The sequence below is a fragment of the Oncorhynchus clarkii genome, chromosome 11 (assembly GCF_045791955.1).
Source record: "Oncorhynchus clarkii lewisi isolate Uvic-CL-2024 chromosome 11, UVic_Ocla_1.0, whole genome shotgun sequence".
NCBI classification, from domain to species: Eukaryota; Metazoa; Chordata; class Actinopteri; order Salmoniformes; family Salmonidae; genus Oncorhynchus; species Oncorhynchus clarkii.
The window spans coordinates 24,199,399-24,217,895 of record NC_092157.1 but is presented as its reverse complement, the minus strand read 5'-3'; the positions used below and the strand labels follow the sequence as shown (position 1 = coordinate 24,217,895).

At 43.0% G+C, this 18,497-nt stretch overlaps 2 protein-coding genes across 2 annotated transcripts in view; both read right to left on the bottom strand.

Moving 5' to 3' along the window:
* LOC139420393 (cyclic nucleotide-gated channel beta-3-like) overlaps nucleotides 1-2,973 on the bottom strand; it is a 37,128-nt gene extending 34,155 nt beyond the window's left edge. Inside the window, exons 1-3 of the mRNA XM_071170445.1 lie at nucleotides 2,760-2,973; nucleotides 1,752-1,830; nucleotides 18-141 (exon numbers count right to left, since the gene is read on the bottom strand). Coding sequence (XP_071026546.1) covers nucleotides 18-141; nucleotides 1,752-1,830; nucleotides 2,760-2,888 — 332 coding nt within the window. The 5' untranslated portion in view covers nucleotides 2,889-2,973. The remainder of the gene's footprint in view (nucleotides 1-17; nucleotides 142-1,751; nucleotides 1,831-2,759) is intronic.
* Nucleotides 2,974-4,526: 1,553 nt separating this feature from the next.
* LOC139420558 (cyclic nucleotide-gated channel beta-3-like) overlaps nucleotides 4,527-18,497 on the bottom strand; it is a 30,103-nt gene continuing 16,132 nt past the window's right edge. The window contains exons 12-18 of the mRNA XM_071170750.1: nucleotides 11,459-11,618; nucleotides 10,933-11,030; nucleotides 9,510-9,593; nucleotides 5,854-5,972; nucleotides 5,389-5,541; nucleotides 4,947-5,091; nucleotides 4,527-4,779 (exon numbers count right to left, since the gene is read on the bottom strand). Coding sequence (XP_071026851.1) covers nucleotides 4,753-4,779; nucleotides 4,947-5,091; nucleotides 5,389-5,541; nucleotides 5,854-5,972; nucleotides 9,510-9,593; nucleotides 10,933-11,030; nucleotides 11,459-11,618 — 786 coding nt within the window. The 3' untranslated portion in view covers nucleotides 4,527-4,752. The remainder of the gene's footprint in view (nucleotides 4,780-4,946; nucleotides 5,092-5,388; nucleotides 5,542-5,853; nucleotides 5,973-9,509; nucleotides 9,594-10,932; nucleotides 11,031-11,458; nucleotides 11,619-18,497) is intronic.

Genomic DNA, 18,497 nt, shown 5'->3' with positions numbered 1-18,497 from the left:
GTTATTCATGTTCTTACCCTTCAGCCCCATCAGCGGGTTTGTCCCCTTCTGCAGGTGCAGGTGCTGGGGCAGCGGCCGGGGCTGGGGCTGGGGCTGGGGTAGGGGCAGGGGCTGGAGCTGGGGCTGGAGCTGGGGCAGGATCTATGGGTAGTGTACAAAAGATAATATGAGCAAGTGGATCAGTGTAGAACGTGAGTAGAGACTGAAACTTAAGACCATACACTGAGTATACCAAACATTAGGAACACCTTCCTATTATTGAGTTGCATCCCTTTTTGCCCTCAGAACAGCCTTAATGCTTTGGGGCATGGGCTCTACAAGGTGTCCAAAGCGTTCCACAGGGATGCTGGCCCATGTTGACTCCAATGCTTCCCAAAGTTGTGTCAAGTTGGCTGGATGGATCGGGTGGTGGACCATTCTTGATACACACGGGAAACTGTTGAGCGTGAAAAACCCAGCAGGGTTGCAGTTCTTGACACACTCAAACAAGTGCACCTGGCACCTACTATCATACCCCGTTCAAAGGAATGTAAATATTTTGTCTGTCCCATTCACCCTCTGAATGGCACACATACACAATCCATGTCTCAATTGTCTCGGCTTAAATATCCTTCTTTAACCTGTCTCCTCCTCTTCATCTACACTGGTTGAAGTGGATTTAACAAGTGACATCAATATGGGATCGTAGCTTTCACCTGGGCAGTCTATGTCATGGAAAGAGCATGCTTTGTATACTCAATATATATTACTTAGGGGAAAAACAACATGACAACATCTGAAAGTAATGGAATTGCTTACTGCCATTACATAAATGAAGCATTTGTTGTTCTAGAATGCACTGAGTGTCAGTGTGTGTCTCTGAGATGTGGATTAGTGAAAGAGAAAAGGTGCCGAGGGAGTGGACATGTGTTGTTTCTGCTGCTGATGTATAGGAACAGACAGATGGACTAGGGAGCAGGCTGTCATGTGTGCCCTACATCCCAAACCAGCACTCATGTCTCAACAACACAGGTAGATCAAACATTAGCTTATCTTTCACCTCAGCATTGAAATAGTTAACTGGAATGATAGGATAAACAAACCAATTTAATTATATCATGGAATCAAATTTAGTTGTTACTAAATAAAATAATTGAATGATATGATGGAGTAAAATGTAAGTTACTATCTTTGAATGAGAGCCTGAGAGAAAGGGAGGATTTTGAAGAATCAGGGAGCGAAAGCTTCACATGTCACAATCACTTTGGGAGTTTGGGCCTTGTTAAAATCAAATTTAGAGGTCTGCCAGATTCCCAGTGTAAGGAAAAGTATTTTTGGAATAATGTAATCAACAAAAAATGTTTTGTTTGCAGTATACTCTGTTAGTTACACAAAAATAAACTCAACTGGATCCCAAATCAAACATACGCTTTTTTTTGCCAGAAACCTTCAACTTCTGCTTTGATTTTGTTCTTTACTTGAAACCCAGCCCATTGTTATATATAGTACTGTTGGGTAAAATAAAGCAGAGATCACAGTTAACATACATCTCCTGGAGTTCCAGGAAATCGATAGACAAGAGGATAGAATGAGACTTCGTTAATGTTGTGGCTGCAACATTTCTGGACAGAGGGTATGCCACAGCCAAGACGCCAACAATGAAAAGTCTTAATTCTGTCCCCTTGTGTTTGAGTATTATATGACACAAACTGAGCAAGTTCAATATCATATAGAAGCAAGAGAAAATGCTAGATGAAAACAAACAAACTTACCTGCTGGTTTAGCCTCCTCCTTCTTAGGTTCTTCCTCTTTCTTCTCCTCATCCTTTTTCTCTGCAGGCTTCTCCTCTTCCTGGGAAAACAACGCTGTTATCTCACTAAAAACAATAGCCCATATTCACCAACAGACTTAGAGTAATGCTGATCTAGGATCAGATTTCACCGAAGTGACACAGTTTCTCTGGACCCCTGCAAGGTCAGAGTCGTGTCGCCCCCCCCCCCCCCTCTAAACGCCATTATGATGTTTGGTTACACCTCATCTCATGTTGGTTGACAACATCTTCTCCTCTACAAAGGCCAATTACTCAGCCTGAAACGCAGGCTATAAGTGCTTCTCAACCCTAGTGCTATGCTATACTGTTGATAGGAGGTATTTGAGATTTCAATGCTTCAGAGTCCAGCCTGTTTCAACCTGAGGCTTTCCCTAATCCGACTGACTCAGTTGACATGGTTTGCTGTCCAGTCCATCTCACCATCTCATGAGTCACTGCCCAGTGTCACAATCACTGAGAGATACTGTTGAATCTAATATTAATTTAGAACATGACATTTTGTCCACTTTAAAGGGGCCATCTGGGATTCAAACAACAGCAGACTGGATGCCCTACCACTTTTTTGGTAAACAGCAAGCGTTATAAAATATAAAGACAATATTGTTTCGAGCAATTTGTCATGGGATAAGGTTAATTAGTCAAACTGTATGTTGACTGTATATATGTCAACCATATTATATTACATCTTTAGGGCCATTTAATCCTGTGTACAGTTTAAGACATTCAGAAACAATCCTAAACAACATTTACATACATCAATAACAGCCAGTCATTATACTAAAGTCCCACAATATCTATATAATCAGTGGTAATAATATAGGCCCCGTTTATTCAACTGCTCTAAAAATGAATACATTTCTACCCCTATGTTTAAGTATTCATCCTGCCGGCAAACACTTTCAATGATATATCCCACTGTAGTGTTTAGGAAAGAGAGGCGATGCCTTACCTTTGCTGGAGGTGCTGGGGCAGGAGCGGGAGCTGGTGCGGGGGCAGGAGCCGTGGCAGGAGCAGCAGTGGCATCCGGCTTCGGAGGTGGCTCGGGCACCGAGAACAGTGCTTTGAGCTTGCCAAACATGGTGGTTGTTTGGCTAGTGGGCAGTGTGAGCAACAGAGAACCCGGCGAGCCTATCCAGGGTAACAGATCTGATCCTTAGACTCTCTCCTCTGTCTAACCAACTGTCTAACCCTGAATGCCTGACAGTCGGAGCGACAGCCTGCCTCAGGTAATTAATCTCCAGTTCCATTAATTCCTTCATAGGAACTCCCCCTTTGCTCTTCACACTTCTCCACTCTTCCTATGGGATGGGTCAACAAAGAGCAGCTATCACTGCCACCTATGGCTGCTTCACATCTCCAACACTCTTCCTGTGACGTTGGATTGTTTGGTAAATGTACTCTACTCAAAGGTGTTGAATGAGCAGCAACTCTACCGTAGGAGGCCATTTTGTTTCTTGTCCATGGCTGCAGCAATCTTGGCAGTAGGTTTGGATAATTGACAATTAAGTCAAATCAATTAATTGATCAATCAGAGAAGTCCAGGAGTTGATCAACAAACTTCAAATAGGTTTAACACCAGATTCGGGTACATTTCTTAATACACAATAGTAAAGTAATTGCACTGTGACTCTTAGGTAGGGGCTAAACTCAGCTATGTTAAAGTGAATATAGTATTTGGGTTATTCTTTTTTTTTTTTTGTTTTTTTTGTTTTTTTTTACCCCTTTTTCTCCCCAATTTAGTAGTATCCAATTGTTGTAGTAGCTACTATCTTGTCTCATTGCTACAACTCCCGTACGGGCTCGGGAGAGACGAAGGCTGAATGTCATGCGTCCTCCGATACACAACCCAACCAGCCGTACTGCTTCTTAACACAGCGCGCATCCAACCCGGAAGCCAGCCGCACCAATGTGTCGGAGGCTACACCGTGCACCTGGCAACCTTTGCTAGTGCGCACTGCGCCCGGCCCGCCACAGGAGTCGCTGGTGCGCGATGAGACAAGGAGATCCCTACTGACAATCCCTCCCTAACCCGGACGACGCTAGGCCAATTGTGCGTCGCCCCATGGACCTCCCGGTCGCGGCCGGTTACGACAGAGCCTGGGCGCGAACCCAGTACAGCGCCCTTAACCACTGCGCCACCCGGGAGGCCCTATTTGGGTTATTCTTAGCTTCACTGCTTACTGTGTGTTAAAGCTGGGGACAGATACAGAGAGGAGACCACTTACTTAATTAAACATCACAATGTCCCGCCCCTTTCCTAGCTAAGACTTCACAATGTCCCACCCTGGATAAGGGGATTATTGGACTGAGATCTCCATGGTTGGCTTGCTTTCACATTCAACTACTATTCAACACAACACACAATAGATCACGAAGAAGAATATGATACTATGGAACTGATGCAGTTGTTAGTAAATGAGAATTTATTTATTTAGGTAAATGTGTATCTTACAAAGCAGACAGATCGTATTAAATGTCACTTAAGTAGCTTGTTTCGTAGCTAAACTGTTACCCGTTACACAGAAAAATAAATCCTTTGATTGGCACTGCATCCATAACTGTCACCACAAACTACATGAGTTGTGTATCGGCAAATACAAATCGTGATTGGTCCAAAAAAAAAAAACAGTTTCTAAACCTGAAATATAATTTATAATTGATATGAAAAGAAAAATGATCAAAACACTTCTAGAAATATTCGTTTTTTCCACTTCTTTAATTATTGCACATCTTAATAAAGTTTTTGAAAGATTAAACAATTCTAAAGGATAGTATGCGAGAGGGTAGTTGTATCCCTCTTACACGAATCCCTCAAAATAGTGTTCTGTACACACACTCACATACTGTTCATTCAGCTGTGAGTAAAGAGGGGATTGAACAATAATGCACTGTAAATTCACCACAAAAGTAATACATATGAGAAACGGTGCAGTTTGATATTCTCAATCTTTATGATTTTGAGTGGCATGCTACAAGAGAAAGAAAACCACAACACAGTACAGTAGATTACAAACCAGCTTGAGCCACTAACAGTATTTATAAAGTTGCCTTGTACATTATCAACTGTAACTGAACATATACGGTACATACCTGTTGTTAACAACAGGTCAAAGTGAGAGTAAGGGATGTTTCTTACCTTGAGTTTCTCCAAAAAGCCTTTGTCGCCCCCAAAGACACGCAGCATTTTAGGAGTGGGGGGTTTGGGTCCGAACAGCGCCAGTCCTTTCTTTTTATCTTCAACAGCCTTAGCAGCAGCTGGACCCTTCGCCTTCATCAGTTTCCTTGGAAAAGAATGAGTCAAAACGGAGTCAGGTATATCTCTATTACATGACAACATTTTATTTGAATAGTCCATCTGTAGCTCAATAAACTATAAATAGAGTTTGATGAGCTATTACCGTATAGATGGATTATCCAAATACATATTTGTATTGATAAAGGCTAGCAGGGAAGCAGTATTCTTTAGCATTTTAAATGTTTCCCCTACAAGAGACTACTACTACTAACCAATTATCTTAGATTAAAACTAGGAACTAATCCAATGCAGTACCAATAATACAGCCAATCTCCTCTCTTACTTTCCTTTCCTGGCCAGAACCTTCTGAGCCATTGGGTAGTGGACCAGAATTTCAAAGAGATCCTTCTTTTCCAGGACGGACAGGTTAGCAAAGCCGTGAGCTTTGACATTAGCTGTCCTCCTGTTCCCGCCATCTTTAGACGATTGCAACAGACTGTTGAAGAGAAACACTCCAATTGTATAATATAAACTCACAACAAGGCGTCTTGGTGTAGGCTACACCATGTCTGCTTCCGAAATGGCAGCCTATTTCCTACATAGTGCACAACTTGCAGTACAGCGCCCTTAACCACTGCGCCACCCGGGAGGCTGATAGTGCACTACTTTTGATTAGAGTGCATAGAGGATTACTTTTTAACAAAGCCTTATTATATGGGCCCTGGTCAAATAGTGCACTGTAGGAAATAGTGTGCCATTTCAGATGCAGCCCATTGTTTCATGTTCACAGGAGAGCTCTGTTCTGTACCTGATTTCTCCAAACACACAGCCGGCCTTCAGTGTAACGAACACGATGGAGTTATCTGGTCCACCAACCACCTGTACTGCTCCAGACTTGATTATGTACATCTCTTTACCAATATCTCCCTACGGGATAAGATAGTTAGACAGAAAACTGTCATGCTATCGATGTACAGTGCCTTCAGAAAGTATTCACACCCCATGATGTACAGTGCCTTCAGAAATTATTCACACGCCTTGACTTTTTCCACATTTTGTTGTGTTACAGCCTGAATTTAAAATAGATTACATTTAGATTTTGTGTCACTGGCAATAGCCCCATAATGTCAAAGTGGAATTTTTAACAAATGAATAAAAAATGAAAAGCTGAATGGTTTTGAGTCAATAAGCATTCAACCCCTTCGTTATGACAAGCCTAAATAAGTTCAGGAGTAAAATTGTGTCGTGTCTGGGCAATCATTAAATGTGAAGACTTATTTATATCAAATCAGTTCTCTAGGTTTAATTATTACGTGATTGAAATAATCATGCAAACATTAATTAACTAGGAAGGCGGGGCACCATGGAAAATGGTGATTTACAGAGTTATAATTTACAGAATATAACTCTTAAGATATTTTAAAATCTGATCAATTACAGTCTTCTGTTAATTCATTATTATTACCTCATCAGTACTCATTACTGAACGTCGCAAACCCTTGGAGACCTGCATGAACCCTAGCCTAAATCATGAATCAGATTTACTAACTAACTAAATAATCACACAGATTATAGATATTTGGGTTACTACATGATACAAAGACAAAGTCTCTAGAGGACAAAGCCGATATGACGGCTTGGTAGACAAAGGAAAGGGGTGGGGACTGAGAGAGCGGGCAAGGCTAAATGGATTCACTATACACAGTCTATAATTATATTAATTGAAATGATAATCCTTTGCACATGAACGGCTGCTTTTTCGAGAATAATTGCAATGTATATATTTACGCCCGTATGCCGTTGCTGTCTTCTCTGTTGGAATCACCGGTCCGTCTGCTGGAGAGTCAGTTCATCAGAGAGTCTCTGGTTAACTTCCCCAGAAGTCACAATGTTCTTTGTGGTTGTAGCTTTCTCCGCAGCTCTGGATAGTGTCTGTTATAATGGATACGTCAGGCCTACCGTTGGTCGTTACATAGAATAGATAGTTCCGCGGTTGTCAGTATTCTCGTACTAGACTTACGTACAGTTGAAGTCGGAAGTTTACATACACCTTAGCCAAATATATTTAAACTCAGTTTTTCACAATTCCTGACTTTTAATGCAATTAAAAATCTATGTCTTATGTCAGTAGGTCACCACTTTATTTTAAGAATGTCAAATCTCAGAATAATCGTAGAGAGAATGATTTATTTGAGCATTTCTTTCTTTCATCACATTCCCAGTGGTCAGAAGTTTACATACAGTCAATTAGTATTTGGTAGCATTACCTTTAAATTGCTTAACTTGGGTCAAACTTTTCGGGTAGCCTCCCACAAGCTTCCCACAATAAGTTGGGTGAATTTTGGCCCATTCCCCCTGACAGAGCTGGTGTAACCGAGTCAGGTTTGTAGGCCTCTTTGCTCGCACATGCTTTTTCAGTTCTGCCCACATATTTTCTATAGGATTGAGGTCAGGGCTTTGTGATGGCCACTCCAATACCTTGACTGTGTTGTCCTTAATCCATTTTGCCACAACTTTGGAAGTATGCTAGGGAAGACTTCAATATATCCACATAATTTTAGTCCCTCATGATGCCATCTATTTTGTGAAGTGCACCAGTCCCTCCTGCAGCAAAGCACCCCCACAACATGATGCTGCCACCCCCGTGCTTCACGGTTGGGATGGTGTTCTTCGGCTTGCAAGCATCCCCCTTTCTCCTACAAACATAACAATGGTCATTATGGCCAAACAGTTCTATTTTTGTTTCATCAGACCAGAGGACATTTCTCCAAAAAGTACTATCTTTGTCCCCATGTGCAGTTGCAAACCGTAGTCTGGCTTTTTTTATGGCAGTTTTGGAGCTGTGGCTTCTTCCTTGCTGAGTGCCCTGTCAGGACTCGTTTTACTGTGGATATAGATACTTTTATACCTGTTTCCTCCAGTATCTTCACAAGGTCCTTTGCTGTTGTTCTGGAATTGATAAGCACTTTTCGCTCCAAAGTACGTTCATCTCTAGGAGACAGAACGAGTCTCCTTCCTGAGCGGTATGACGGCTGCGTGGTCCCATGGTGTTTATACTTGCGTACTATTGTTTGTACAGATAAACGTGGTACCTTCAGGCATTTGGAAATTGCTTGAAGGTAGGTCTACAAACATTTTTCTGAGGTCTTGGCTGATTTCTTTAGATTTTCCCATTATGTCAAGCAAAGAGGTCTTGAAATACATCCACAGGTACACCTCCAATTGACTCAAATCATGTCAATTAGCCTATCAGAAGCTTCTAAAGCCATGATATCATTTTCTGGAATGTTCCAAGCTGTTTCAAGGCACAGTCAACTTAGTGTATGTAAACTTCTGACCCACTGGAATTGTGATACAGTGAATTATAAGTGAAATAGTCTGTCTGTAAACATTTGTTGGAAAAATTACTTGTGTCATGCACAAAGTAGCTGTCCTAACCGCCAAAACTATAGTTTGTTAACAAGAAATTTGTGGAGTGGTTGAAAAACGAGTTATAATGACGCCGACCTAAGTGTATGTAAACTTCCGACTTCAACTGTAATTTCTCGCTTCAGACTAGTAATTATACACGTCTAGGAAATTCTGTAGTGATCGATAGTCTCAGAGTTGAACCATTTCCAGCCGTGTAGCCAAATCTACAGCTGTATGGTCTACGTGGCCTGTAGAAGTGTAGCCATTCCAACGTGGGGACTGTACACTTTAAGAGATACAGTTATGTGTGTTTCCTGTCCTTCATTAGGTCACCAAATGAAACACACTCGACATGACTGTCCCTTAAGTGTCCACGGACCATTCCCACATTCTCAAAAATAGAAACATCATTATTCAATCTTTTGATGGCCAAGGGTCTCTCTGTGTTCCATAGTTTACATTCCAACCTCAAACACTACAGAGCATAGGGACAGCGTATTTTATGACAGACCATAAAACAGTCTACTTTCCGCTCTCCCCCTCTATGAGAGAGAGCATGCTGTAGAGCGGACCCCGCTGTAACCCGATCCTTCAGATCGTCACAGGAGAGTTATGACAATTGTCACATAGTAAGTTGCATGGATTCACTCTGTGTGCAATAATAGTGGAATAAATCAAGGGGTATGAGTACTTTCTGAAGGCACTGTACATCTCTTTTAACATTATCTCCCTATGGGGAACCAAATATACACACATATAGATGATTTTAAAAAGCTGAGTATACTGCATGTCTTTACCAATATTACCCTATGCGGACGAAATAGTGTGAGCTGACCGTATTTAACAGTTCCTTTATAGACTACATGAAACAGCTAATTCCATGACTGCGTCTCTCTCTCTATCACCCCTTTTTTATCTCTCTCTCTCCCTCTCTCCCTCTACGTAATTTCACCTCCAGCGATGACAGGATTATGTTTGACATGGTCAAGGAAGTGCTTCCACAGCAGCAGATAGAGAAGGTAGTCAATAAAACACACTCACACACAAACTCACCTTCTGCACCACAAAGTCCCCAGGTAGATATATAATAGACTTAAGCCTCAGCAACATGTCTACCAACATCTGGTTATCACAACCCTGAGGAAATACAATTCAACATCATAGACTAAAGCATCACAAGGTATTACATGTACACATTTCTGTGAGGTTGATTAAAGGAAAATTCAAGATATGATGCTAAATGCATCATACTGGCTGTATTTCTGTACTTTGAAAGTTATATATCTTGAAAATTTGATTGCTGACATGCAAAATATGTTGGGCCTATATCAACAATGGCCTAATGAAACAAATACTGAAATATAGTTTTTGGGTGGAGTTTTCCTTTAACTAATGTTTGTCTGTGCTTTTTTGTAAGTGTGTGTGTGTGTGAGTGTTAGTGATGCGCGGGGTTGACTCATATCCTTCAGAGTTAATTTCTAAACTTAACCTTAATCACTTGGAAATGTTATGTTTGGAACAACTTTGAAATGTGACATTTGAGAGAAACATGGATGAACGTCTAATTCTGAAGTGAGACTGTGAGAGCTGGTAGCTTCAAATAGGCCTATGGCACATCAAGGGAACCGTAGCCTACTGTTCAGATGGGCTAAATGGAAACAGAAATCTGGACACTGACTGTAGGTCTATAACCTGTCACACAGCCTTAATATTAACTACTGCAGAATTAAGTATGTCTTGCATTAAAATGATACACCAAATGTAGGGTAAATGTTGACTTGGGAACAGGAGTGGAGTGATTTATTTCTTTCACCATCTTGAGAGAATGTGAATTCGCAGTTAGATAATGTCTGTAGAGGTTATCAGCATCATAAAAGCTGATAGTATTTCAACCACATAAAATATGCTTCCAATCCAACCTGAAATATTACCAGAAACATGTTGGGTCGTTTTCACAGCTTTCTATGTCCTTACAACTGGTCAAATATTTGTCATTTGGAAATTTTCCACAGAAAATATTTCCAGTAAAAAATGTATTGCATTTTATCGCAGGTCCCTAAACGTCTTTGCTCCGCGAAAGAAGCAGAGATGACAGAGAGAACTTTATCGATGTCAACTAGATTGAATCATTCATTGTAACGATTATTGATATTATTCTGGTGAGCAAGGGTTTATTTAGTCTTCTAGGGCAACATATAAGGTCAAAAGAAAAGCTACATGTATCTAACTATAGACACATTGACTAACAAATAGCCTACAAAAAATATTGGAAATTATAAACAGAAACATATCTAAATCAGGACCAAAACAATCCTGCACCCCCTTTCAAAAAATAATTCCGCAGTCTCTGACTGTAGCCTATAGCGCATGTTCTATATTAGCAGGTTAGGGTCGGGTTAGGGCCTCAGATTTTCACTTTATCACATAGCGGACTCACGCACCACTAGTGTGCTTGCATACATGCTTTCGTGTGTACCTTAAATAGATCAATTTTCTGGAAGGTAGCCAGGTTAATGTCAACAGCAATGGCTGTCCTCATGACGAGAGGCATCTGCTCCAGCAGCTCAGACTCATCTAAAGGCAGGCAAGAAGAACCATAAATACACAGGTAATTACGGATGTTTTATCGAACAGAACTCTTATTCACTTAGACCTGAGCCTCTGTTAAAGGTAGACTCGGCGATATGATGTAGATGCAGAAAGTAAACAGCATAGTGGGTCAATTTCTGGAACAACTAAGAGTGTTGAAGCGCGAGGCTCAACTTCTCCACTGTTATACCACGCTGTACACCGTGTGAAGCAAACCCGTGCACATGCACAGATACTGTGTGTGACTGTGGGAGAGCGAAGTGTTGCATCTCGCTCATCTCACTGTTTCTGGTGCTGCTCCTGGCAACGTCATTTTGTAGAGTCTACCTTTAATGCTTGAAGTAAAACATTGAGGTTGCGTCTCAAATAGGGAATAGAGTGCCACTTGAGACGCCGCCTGAGAGTTTCCTTACCCAGCATGCCCTGGGCGTCCCAGGTGTAGTTGTACCAGGTGCGTATTCTGTTCTGGCACAGTTTGGGGATGTTATTTGACACCATATAATACACAGTGTTGTCCATGGAGGAACGAAAGTAGGTCTGGCCTGTGGTGGCTGCCCCAATGACATCTCTCATCTGGAATGGATCATATTAGACACATAAGTCAACTGAGCTCAAGTTCAACTTATATTCATAGGTCCATTTGTTACAAGTTGGTTGTCAGCAAAATTACACGTAAATATTTTTTGACAAACCCCCACCCCTGCGCGCACACACCAATTTGTAACAAATGTATTAAGTGACATTTACAACATATCAAATAAACATGTCACAGGAATTTCAAGCTAAATATAGGTCAGTGAAGCTAGTCAGTAGGATAAAATCTTTTTTGATTCATTACCAATCCACCACCTGACTACTTACCTGCATTTCTACAGGTTTATAATCTACTAAACTCAGCAAAAAAAGAAACGTCCCTTTTTCAGGACCCTGTTTTTCAAAGATAATTTGTAAAAATCCAAATAACTTCACAGATCTTCATTGTAAAGGGTTTAACACTGTTTCCCATGCTTGTTCAATGAACCTTAAACAATTAATGAACATGCACCTGTGGAACGGTTGTTAAGACACAACAGCTTACAGACAGTAGGCAATTAAGGTCACAGTTATGAGAACTTAGGACACTAAAGAGGCCTTTCTACTGACTCTGAAAAACACCAAAAGAAAAATGCCCAGGGTCCCTGCTCATCTGTGTGAACGTGCCTTAGGCATGCTGCAAGGGGGCATGAGGACTGCAGTGGCCAGGGCAATAAATTGCAATGTCCGTACTGTGAGATGCCTAAGACAGCACTACAGGGAGACAGGACGGACAGCTGATTGTCCTCGCAGTGGCAGACCACGTGTAACAACACCTGCACAGGATCGGTACATCCGAACATCACACCTGCCGGACATTTACAGGATGGCAATAACAACTGCACGAGTTACACCAGCAATGCACAATCCCTCCATCAGTGCTCAGACTGTCCTCAATAGGCTGAGAGAGGCTGGACTGAGGGCTTGTAGGCCTGTTGTAGGCAGGTCCTCACCAGACATCACCGGCAACGACGTTACCTATGGTCACAAACCCACCATCGCTGGACCAGACAGGACTGGCAAAAAGTGCTCTTCACTGACGAGTCATGATTTTGTTTCACCAGGGGTGATGGTCGGATTCGCGTTCATCGTCAAAGGAATGAGCGTTACACCGAGGCCTGTACTCTGGAGCGGGATCGATTTGGAGGTGGAGGGCCTGTCATGGTCTGGGGCGGCGTGTCACAGCATCATCGGACTGAGCTTGTTGTCATTGCAGTCAATCTCAACGCTGTGAGTTACAGGGAAGACATCCTCCTCCCTCATGTGGTACCCTTCCTGCAGGCTCATCCTGACATGACCCTCCAGCATGACAATGCCACCAGCGATACTGCTCATTCTGTGTGTGATTTCCTGCAAGACAAGAATATCAGTGTTCTGCCATGGCCAGCGACGAGCCCGGATCTCAATCCCATTGAGCACGTCTGGGGCCTGTTGGATTGGAGAGTGAGGGCTAGGGCCATTCCCCCCAGAAATGTCCGGAAACTTGCAGGTGCCTTGGTGGAAAAGTGGGGTAACAAGAACTGGCAAATCTGGTGCAGTCCATTAGGAGGAGATTCACTGCAGTACTAAATGTAGCTGGTGGCCATACCAGATACTGACCGTTACTTTTGATTTTGACTCCCCCTTTGTTCAGGGACACATTATACCATTTATGTTAGTCACATGTCTGTGGAACTTGTTCAGTTTATGTCTCAGTTGTTGAATCTTGTTATGTTCATACAAATATTTACACATGTTAAGTTTGCTGAAAATTAAAGTAGTTGACAGTGAGAGGACATTTCTTTTTTTGCTGAGTTTATATCTATATCCGTCTCGATAGATCAGAGTCCGGAGACTGAGGTGGCTATGGGCCAGGGAAATAACGCTATCATCAAACATCTTCTTTTGTTCACTTAAACAGGTTGAGTCTAATCCTGGACTAAACGGCACCTTCAACAGCGATTCTCCAGTGAGATTGCTGTTTAGTCAAGGACTAGGCTTAATCTGTATCCAGGAAACTGAGTTACTTTCGTAACCCCAGTTCTCTGATATAATGAGTGAGATATCTCACATATGGGATTGACCTGAATCTCAGAAGCTCAAAGAACCAATTGCACACATTTGTTGGAGACAGACAGGTCGAGTGGCAAATGAGGTGAGCCCCTCCCCTCACAATAAGGAGCAACTCGCCCGCCCTCTAGTCATTTTCAAGCATTCCGAACTCCTCACACTCTTGCGAGAAGGGGAATGCAGTGAGATATCTCACTCATAATATTAGAGAACCGGGGTTACGAAAGTAACCCTGAGTTCTCTTTCAAAAATCCCACATATCTCACATGTGGGATTTTGGCCAACTCCCGTATCGCAAGCATGCTCTCCAAAGCCAGGTAGTCTCAACGTATCAACCCTCAAAGGCCACGACACTGAGGACAATATGCGCCAAAGAAGGTACAATGATGTCTAACTCGTAGAACCTCATAAAAGTATGAGGGGATACCCAACAAGCCACATTGCAAATCTCCTGTAAGGAGATGCCTTGAACAGTTCCCAAGAGGTAAACATACCTCTGGAGTGAGCCCTCAGACTCTCTACAGGCTGTAAGCCCTTGCTATTTTAGGCCAATATAATAGCTTCCACAATCCAATGTGATAACCGTTGACAAGAGAGGGGCCTCCTTGCAAGGAGGTGCCCAGGACACAAAGAGTTGGTCGCTTTTGTGCAAAGCTCTTGTTCGATCCAAGTATACAAGTGTACAAATTATGGATATGCTCTTCTTCCGTAGAAGTGAAGGGTGGCAGGTGGAAAGCCAAGGTCGCTGACCTTAGGCATAAAGACGAGGTTGGGCAACAAAGAAACCTTGGAAAAGCCCGGGGCAGACTGTAGACACGAATAGTGAGCTGATAGTGCATGCAGCTCACTCACTCACTTTGCGGACATAAAGGCGACCAGTAAAGCGGTCCTAAGGAGAGATGCCTCATCTCAACGCTTTCCAGAGGCTCAAAAGGCTGCCGTGAAATAGCCAAAAGATGGAGCAAAGTTTTTGATACTGGAGGTACGTGGACTGCCCCTTCATGAAACAATAATGAGGGGTGTTTTCCTACTGTTATTGTTAAAGCCTATATGACAGGCCGAGATAGCAGCTAGATAGACCTTAACAGTGGGGAATGCCTAAGGTACTGCAAAAAAGCATAAAAACTTGGATACAGAGAATTTGTAAGGAATGATCTGTTTTTGGTCACACCACTTCTCAAAAAGGCACCACTTGTCATGTAGAAGGGGCCCTGGCACTCTGGATAGTCTCAATGACTCCAAGCTGCAGGCCTGTTACATCCAAATTTAACCTGTCACGGGCCAGGCCATGGTGTCTGGGTGAGGGTGGAAAATCTCTCAGTTCGCTTGGGTCAAAAGATCCCTGCATAACGGGAGTTGCCAGGGCTCGTCGTACAGCAGGAGAATGATCTCCGCTACCCGAAGCTTGCCTGCCTTGGATGAGCCTTCTTCCCTCACTCTGACTGAGCCGCCTCTATACATTTGCTGAATGTTTATGGAGCTACTTGTAGGCTGTGCCTTGAAAAGCAAACCTTAGAAACTGTCAGGATGCTTATGTCAAAATAAGTGTCCTACAGGTCGACTGATGTGAACCAAGACAGAATGTTGAATGTAAACATAGGGGAACGTGAACATTTTCAGATAGCTGTTGAGGCCCTGTTGGTCCAGAATGTGGTTTACCCCTCCACCTTTTTTGGGAAGCAGGAAGTACTGGGAGTAGAAGCCGAGGTGGCTCTCTGCCGCTGATATTGCCCTGATAGCCTCTTTGCTTAATAGACAGGCGATTTCCTGCTCTAGTATGCATGCTGAGTCGCCAATCACCACTGATTCCAAAATGCAGTTGAAAACGGGTGGTCTCATAGCAAACTGCTGTCATGGCGTTGCCCTCTTTGGGTACAGCGAGCACAATCCCCCTCTCTCTGTCTCATACACTCAGTCTGCTGCGACCTCAGGTTGTAAATTCCTGGAGGAGATTATCTCCTCATGAATAGAGAGAGAGTGAGTTTTCATAGAGAGAACAAAATAATTTCTTCCACCTCACAGAACTTGAGGTCCGAACAACATTTGTGTTCTGGAGAAGGTATAAAAGATCGGCGAAGAATCCAGCTACAAACTGGTCCGTTTGGTACAATTTTGTGAAACTCATGGGAGACAATACGGCCACATTACCATAACGCTGTTTATACAATAGCCTCAGATATGAGGCTTACATCTAATTGTTGTATAAGATGAATGAGTGAGGATGATACTGTTTGTGAAATTGTGTAATATGATTTTGGACTGTTTAATGAAGGAAAATCAAATTCCCTTTGGAGTTGAACTAAATCAGAGGACCGCACATGAGCACAGTTATGGTCTGGCGTCCTGGGACAGGCCCCTTTCTGCTCTTCCGAATAAAACCCCCACCTTGAGAATTTCTCAACAGGTTCTCTCAATTTACGAGAGGACAAAGGTTGCAGACCAGCTTACCTCGATAACGAGAGGGCCAAGGTTTGAGAGGAGACCATAAACCTAAGGTTTGAGTAGATGGCTGAATCTTTTAACTATACCACGTGGTTAAACTCTTAGACTATCGATACCGACAGAATAAGAACAAGTATTTGATATTAATTACTAGTCTGCCACTAGGAATTCGGTATCATTGAACGCGAAGACCGACAACCGCCAAAACATCTATTCTATAACGACATGAATGAATGTCACTCTGAACTATTCTTTCTAACCACGACAGAGAGAGAGAGAGCGGACAAACTCTCCAACAGAACAAACTTTTCAACAGAGATCCCGATGACACACTGAACGTAAATATATATATTGATTGCAATTGTTCCCGAATCAGTGAGCGTTCATGTGCAAAGGATTAGCATTTTAATTGTTATAATTATCAACTTTCCAGTGTCTCATCTCAGTTGACCCCCACTTCCCTTTTGTACACCAAGCCGCGATGCTGGTTTAGCCCACTAGTGAAACTCTGTTATCATTTCCTTGTAACTATCTACTGTTTGTTTATGCATTTCTGTGAATTACTTAGTTAGTAAATAAATGATTTAAGACAATTGATGTATGGATGACTCATAGTGAAGACAGGGTTTGTGCACATAACCAACAATTTACGACGTTTGGAATGAGACTAACGTGAGGTAAAGAAGACTTCATTAATCAGAAGACTAAGTGATCAGATATTAATATCTGAAAGTTATATTAGGAAAATTATAACTTTATAATCTGAATATTTTCCTTGGTGCCCTGACTTCCTAGTTAATTACAGTTACATGATTAATCAGTTTTTTCGCGTAATAATAATAACAGAGTTATTTGATAAATAAGTCTTCAGTTTAATGATGCCAAAGACACGACACTGCAGTCTGTACCCCTTTGTCACCATGGACCAGACCCAGGGCTGGACTGCGCATGCGCGCCAGTTCCCTGCTCTTGTGGCGAGTAGCCCACAGGTCAGTAGACTCTCACAATTTTTGCTCTGTGTCCTTGGTATGACACCTGGATACAGCAGATACTTTTTTATTGACAAGGGCAGTGTTGACACAATGGAACATAGGGACAGTGGTTGGTCGCGACTGCCAATTTGTTGTCCTGCCCCAGCTGCTTGAACGAGAGTCGAGGGGGGGGGGGGGGGAGTCGTGTCAGAGAGGGCATTCAGAGGTAGAGTGGATTCCCCTCATCTTCCTTGAGAGCGAATGCAAGGACATGAGCTCCAGGAGCACAGAGATGAACTGCTGGCTGCCCCTCTCTGCTGCAGGGGGTGTACCCCTTCCCGCATATAGGGAAAAAATCAGCTGGGTGGGTCCTTGATTTTCCCCACTGTCAACCCCTGTGGGTTCGGTCTCTGCTGCGTTGCTGGGGGATTCAGCTAATTGCCCTCTCCCTGCCGTGAAGCCTTGGCTCGGGGAGGGTAGGCCGGGTAGCCACAGTTCCCAGGTCTGTGGGATGGCTTGACAGGAGGGCCAAGGAAATGTGCTTTCGCTTTGTCCAACAGGCTGGAAAAGTTGAGCCACAAGGCTCTCCACCCCACCACTGCAAGGCTCATGGCACAGCCACAGCCTTGAATGGTGCCTCTGGAGGATCTGAGGTAGAGGTCTGTGACGACACAGATCTCATCGCAAAAGTCTGGGTTAGATTTGCTAAAAGATTATGCATCTCCAGCATCATATCGGATTGGTAGGCAAGCAGTAAGGAAAAACGTTCAATGCTTGTACAGAACACGTAAACATTTTGGCAAATAAATGCGAAAAATTTGTCCATCTTACCACAGAAGGAAGTGCCTTTCAGTGACGAGGCACTGGGGTTGAGGTGGTTGACCAGTGAGGGCTCGACCACCGGTTGGCAAAAAGTCAGGTTTGGAACTTGTCGGTCAAGGGTTTGTCCTAGTTACGTTTGGCTTCCGTCACACAAGCTGGGATGGATGAGAGGAGTTGCTTGCCTGAAACAGTTCGAGAGGGGAGTTTCCTCCCGTCGTTCCAGTCCCTCTCTGCACTGACACCCCCATGGGTTCAGGACCCAGGTAGACAGCATGATATGGTTAAACTGCATGGACATAGATGTCCTGGGGCAGTGGCCGGGCCTGGCAGGCTCCATGGTGCCAAAAAAACAGCTAATCCGAGAATAAAGTGAAACTAAACTAGCGTTCACTACGTGGGCTAATAGCCTGGCTAGTTAGCACAGTACTAGCCGGAGAAAGCTAATCATTTAACAATGTGAACGTAGCTACCATTCACCTCATGTGCTAGTAACTTAGCTAGTTAGCACAATGTTAGCCAAAGGAAGCTAGCGCTTTGTTGGACTTGCGACGAACAAAAGAATGTCTCTCGACCTAAAAAAAGCTAGCTAGACTTG